Source organism: Nicotiana attenuata, chromosome 6, assembly GCF_001879085.1.
Source record: "Nicotiana attenuata strain UT chromosome 6, NIATTr2, whole genome shotgun sequence".
In the NCBI taxonomy this organism is placed as follows: domain Eukaryota; kingdom Viridiplantae; phylum Streptophyta; class Magnoliopsida; order Solanales; family Solanaceae; genus Nicotiana; species Nicotiana attenuata.
The window spans coordinates 93,680,540-93,686,189 of record NC_031994.1 but is presented as its reverse complement, the minus strand read 5'-3'; the positions used below and the strand labels follow the sequence as shown (position 1 = coordinate 93,686,189).

At 35.5% G+C, this 5,650-nt stretch overlaps 1 protein-coding gene across 1 annotated transcript; it reads right to left on the bottom strand.

The window, feature by feature from the left end:
• LOC109228381 (remorin) lies at window positions 1,076–2,918 on the bottom strand. The gene is made up of 4 exons (XM_019393522.1): window positions 2,060–2,918; window positions 1,628–1,796; window positions 1,398–1,479; window positions 1,076–1,315 (listed from the first exon to the last, which is right to left on the bottom strand). The coding sequence occupies exons 1-4, from the start codon at window positions 2,202–2,204 to the stop codon at window positions 1,124–1,126; spliced, it is 588 nt and encodes a 195-aa protein (XP_019249067.1). The 5' UTR covers window positions 2,205–2,918; the 3' UTR covers window positions 1,076–1,123.

Genomic DNA, 5,650 nt, shown 5'->3' with positions numbered 1-5,650 from the left:
AAAGATGCACGTTGGAGCAACGAAGAAACGCGTTTCTACAGGTTAGGAACCAGCCTCTCCCTCTCCTCCCCCCGAGCGAGCCTAGGCAGGAGCCTTATGGCACTAGGGTCCACCTAATGATTGAGATACAAGTCCTAGTCTCTAGCTAGGCCGGTTCTTCTGGTTTCTGAGAAGCAAAACTTATGGTTCTAACTATCCCTGTGTTAGCTATAATGACAGGATAGCATTTTCTTTGAGTCAGTCGGTCTGTCACATGTTACTGTATTGGTCCATCATCAGGCAAAAAAAGGGCCACCTTTGAATTCTGCTTGCTCATTAGCATACATAGATTATCAAATGAAAATGACAGTTTTACTTTTGAGCTACAGTGAGTGTAGTTCCTCGTTTGATGTTTATGAATGCCAACAGAAAACAGGAGACAACATGCTGCTGGAGAGATTGCAACATGTTGACAAGGTTCTGTTGATTGTGCACGAACAAAATACGAATCCAAGTGTAAGAAACGGTTTACAACAACTACAAATCCAGTGTAATCCCATAAATGGGGTCTGGGAAGGGTAGTGTGTACGCAGACCTTACCCCTACCTTATAAAGATAGAGAGGTTGTTTCCGATTGACCCTCGACTCAGGTAAGAAACGGTTTAACCTACGGAATATTAACTCGTGCAGGAACCAGTCACGCGTAAACCATGTCAAACCGCAGCACAATAGCAGCAGTTGTCACTTAAACACTTGAATTGGCATGAACCTTGGTTTTTCTTTAGATTACATCCACTTCTTGTAGTGAAATGCAGTACAACAGAATTAATGCATTTCAAATGTTATTTACCAATCATTGCATACTGGAACAACAATTTTTTAAGATGAAAAAAAGGCAGCCCGGTGCACAAAGCATCCCGCGTTCACGCGCAGCCTACTCTGATGCAAGCATTAGTGGATGATTCCACGGCTCGAACCCGTGACCGGTGACGTATAGATTACATGGAGACAACTTGACCGTTGCTCCAAGGCCTCCCTTCCAATTTTTTAAGATGGAATTCAGTATTAAAGCCAGTACAATTTTGTGGAATTAGAATTTCAGTGGATTTCAATTTTCATATTCAGATCTCATACTTTTTTACACTTAGAAGCAGTAACATTTAACAGAGACGCTTCCTGTTGATCTAATCTTATTTGATTTTTCTTTCACAATAGATTCTTCATATCTTCTTTTTTCTTCTGCTTGTGTTCTTGCTCCTTTAGCAATCTGATCAATCCTTGCTAGTTTATTTTTGTAATGCTGCAAGTTCCTTTTCATAGCAAGCTCCAATTGATTCTGCAATTTTCCAACAACAGTCATTTTAAGCTTTAAAACCATTTTGCACTATTAACATCTCAAAAACTTGGAGAATAATGACCTTTCTCCTTTCCATTTGTTGTTTTGCTATCATCTTCTTTTCATTCTCCCAAGCAAGAAGTGCAGAAAGCAGTTCATCATGTCTGAAATTAGTGAATATTCTTTACATTAAAATATCACTAAATTACAATATAGTATATTGCAACAAAAGATTTAAAAAGTATGTTATATTTGAATTTACAATCATCAACCTCAATAACATTTAAGAAAAAACATGCAACAAAAGTGTACCGCTTCCTTATTTTCGCGGTCTGAGCTTTCTCCCAAGCATCAGCTTTGTTTTCAGCCTTTCTGTTTCCTCTTGAAATTTCATTTTGAATTTTATCATTAGCAGCAGGAGTTATGGTCGTTATTGCTGGTGACATTTTACCATTTGGCATCGGTGGCCTTTTCGTTGGAGCTTCAAATCAAACATAATTTAAGTAACTGTCGGTTGTATATAACTAAAATCAAGGGAAACTTATTGTTGAGTGTGCGAACAAAGTTTCACATTGGTACTGAAAAGATTGGAGCCTACATATAAGGTATAAAGATCTCTTAATGGTGCGACGCCTTCTGGGGAAAACGTGTGGGCTAGGCCCAAAGTAGACAATATTACATCATGTTAAGAGTATCTTTGGGCTGGTTTAACCCAACAATTATGTATGCAGGGCGGAGATTTACCTGCTTCTGCAGGCCGAACGGGTCCTCTCGTTTTTGTCTGATATTGAGAGCCAGCATTTTCTTCAAGGGAATATATAGCAAATGCAGAAGCTGCAATTGCTGCTGCAATTTCTCCATCACCAAAATCATAATAATTTTTTCTCATTTATCTAGCTGGTACCTGTTCTGGTGTTTTGCTAACAATAATAGGGCAATTAAAACTTTCTGAATTCCCCCTTATATTCAATAGCCTGGATCAAAACCTTGTATATGTGTTTTCTTGGCTTCAAAAGTGGTTAATGAAAATACAAGAAATTACAGTTGAAAAATAATTAAAATGAAGAAAAATAAATAAATATTCGTTAGGCTGAGGCGCGGATATTAAAGATATTCAAGCTCAATGTGGTAGAATCTTCAATGATCCAGCAATAATACTCCTGACTTGTCCCCTTCTAGGACACAACAGCTCGATAATGTCAAATGACTCGAATAAACTCTGGACTAGTTGTTGAGTCCAAAGCAAAGTCGGCCTTGATGTCAATTGTACCAGCTACAGATTAGAAACAATTGATTGAAAAATCTTGAAAATCAAGAACCAAACAGGACTAATAAGCCTTCAATTTGTTTCTATTTTTGAGAAAGGACTGTTAACATTGTTTACTTAAACCAGATGTTTCATTTGCTGTTTTCAATATTGTCACTACCTCAAATTCATGTAGACCTTTTTTAACCAGAAACTGCTAATTTCAAAGCAAATACTAACATTTGATTTTCTGTTGTAAGAAACTCTTGTACAGCCAGCTTTAGTATTAGTTCAATCACAGAAAACAAGACTCTATATATATGTATATATATATAATGTGCAGAATCTTTGCAACTATGTTTGGAATATCTTCTTGCAAAAGCAATGGACTTTTTGATCTTATTTCCTATCAATCTTTTCCCAAGGCATATCCCATGTGGCCAAAATGAGAGAGAGAGAAGCAGAAAATGAAAAGGCAAGCTTTAACCAAATTGACAAACCTTTTCTTTCTACTTGACTTCTTGAAGTGTAAGATCAAAGTAAGTCTTGAAGGAAAGGTATATCTCTTGTTTCTGTTGCATGTCATGCTGGTAAGGTATCTCTGGGGAGTTTTCCAGAGTTTTTGTGGCGAAGTGCACAAACAACCATTCTTAGAGCTGCCATTTAGGGATTAGCGAGTATTTATTTTGTCCTGAAATTTTGAATTAAAACTGAATTCAGCACTGAAAAACTAAAATTTAGGACGCATTGACTAATTCCTAAATATATGTCCTTTAGAGTGGTTACCTAGTGTTATTTCTACGAGTTTTTTGTGTAAAAATAGCACGTTCTAGCCAGTTTTCGGACCGGTCATTCAAAAATAGTCATCGTTTATCAAGTCAATGAAAAATAGCCACTATTTTGCTGCAACAGAGACCGATCCAGCATAATATACTGGAGTTCGGTGCACCTGTGTATGAACTTCCAGCATATTATGCTGGAACTCACTTGTGTATGAATTTCCAGCAAATTATACTGGACCGATATACTTTGCTGAAACTCCAGTATATTATGCTGGAGTTCTAGTGTACTTATGCTGGAACTCCATCATATTATGCTGGAGTTCCAGCATACTTATCCTGGACCTTCAGTGTAATATGCTGGAGTTCAAGTATACTCATGCAGGAACTCCAGCATAATATACTAGCGTATTTTCCAGGTTTTGAACAGTGTTATCGCTCAGATTTATCTTTAAATGAAAAGTGGCTAAATTTCGATTACTTTTGAAACTGAGCTATTTTTGAACGACCACTTATAAATCTGGCTATTTTTGAATTTCTCCCGTTTTTTTGTGCAGTCAGCCCAAGCGGCCCAATGGATAGGTATTTGGGCCTTGTAAATTATATGGCCCAACTACAATATCTCGTGGCCCAACCCATTTAATAGTAAAACACACGGCTAGTTTATCACTCCTTCCAATCCAACAGAATTGCAGGGTCCGCAGCATGAAGGTCAATACAATTAATTGTTGATTGAGTATGAACATGAGTTTCTTAAGTGTTATCTACATATTTTTTAGAAGAAAGAATTACAAGAAAATACACATGACTTCACACCATAACAAAAAGTGGCCTATATTTTTAAGTTTTATCTCACCTAGCCCACGTTATACATATTTTGAAAACTAAAATGGTATTTTAAATTCTTAAGCATTATGACCTTTCCATATCTATGTAGCGGTTACATATCCTCTCCAGGAAGAGGTCTTCTAAAAGCTTCTTCTTTGCTGCTCGTGTTTTTCAATTACAATTGCTTAAAATTAGAGTGTCAATTATTATTACTCCCTTCGTCCTATTTTTATTGATTTTAGTTGGAAATATTGTGCTTTTGAAAACACTAGCAAATTCAAAATTTGTGTTCTTACAGCCATTGCTTCTAAAAGTTATGGAGTTAAATCTATGTTCTCACAACCATTGTTTTCACTCTCTCTTCTTCTCACATCTTCTACATATGTTTCAAGGGACCGTGTATTTTCTGCTTGTCCTCTTGTGTCACCTGCTTGCAATGTAAAAAAATCGAAGAGTAGAAGTCCACCATTGGAGACCATTCAAAGCTTTGTTTTTGAAAATGGTCTTTTTGGATTTGTTAGTTGTTTGGATTGGGTGTTGTTCCAATTGATTGAAAATATCAATAGGAGTTCAAAATTAAAATTTGAAGTGATTTGGAGTAGATTTGAGCAAGATTTGAGTTAAATTTCAGAAAAGACGCAAGGAAGAAGACGAAGTCAGTTTTTTGTATAATTATGTATAATCTTGTATAATAGTGTATATTAGTGTAGAAACACAGCTTATACACTATTATACACTTTTATACACCTTTATACAAGCGTCTGTAGACGAACTTCTTCCACGATTTTCAGTTGCAATTCTTGTTCAAAACCAGTCCAAATCTCCATTAAATGACTTCAAATTTTATATACAACCTCCTTATACTATTTCTAACAAGTCTAAATAACACCCACTCCATATTTCTCACAAAATCAAATTCGAAATTTAAACCCACATATTTAAGCTTGTTAAAAATCTAATTTTTACCACCCAAATGAATTTGGTTTGTTGAATTAATATTTGAGTCACAGTTAGTTACTGATTCGAAACTAAATTTAAAAGCTTGAGAAATCTTTTTTAAAAATTAAATAGTAATTTTGAGAATCTGTTGGAGTTGGATGTTGAATCTTAGCCTATTATTTTTGGGCTAGTTGATTGTAAATTAAATTATGGACTATAAAATTGAAAAATAGGGAGCCCACTTGTTCTAATGTGAAATTGTCCCTATTTAGAAACATATCAAAGTATAAGGGTTTTATTATTTATTTCCAAAATTAGAATTCACGTAGGATTTATTTTCTAATTAAATATTCATTGGATTTGACCGATGTTAACCGAAATCAACCAAATCTTAGTCAATTATAAAAGAATTCATACTATAAAATACAATTCCGAAAAAAAACAAAGAAGTAGCACCACTGGTAACGACAAAGTGACGGCATGTTAAGACAACTCACAACTGGAAATCCAACATATATATTGGACTCTGGTCATGCCACCTCA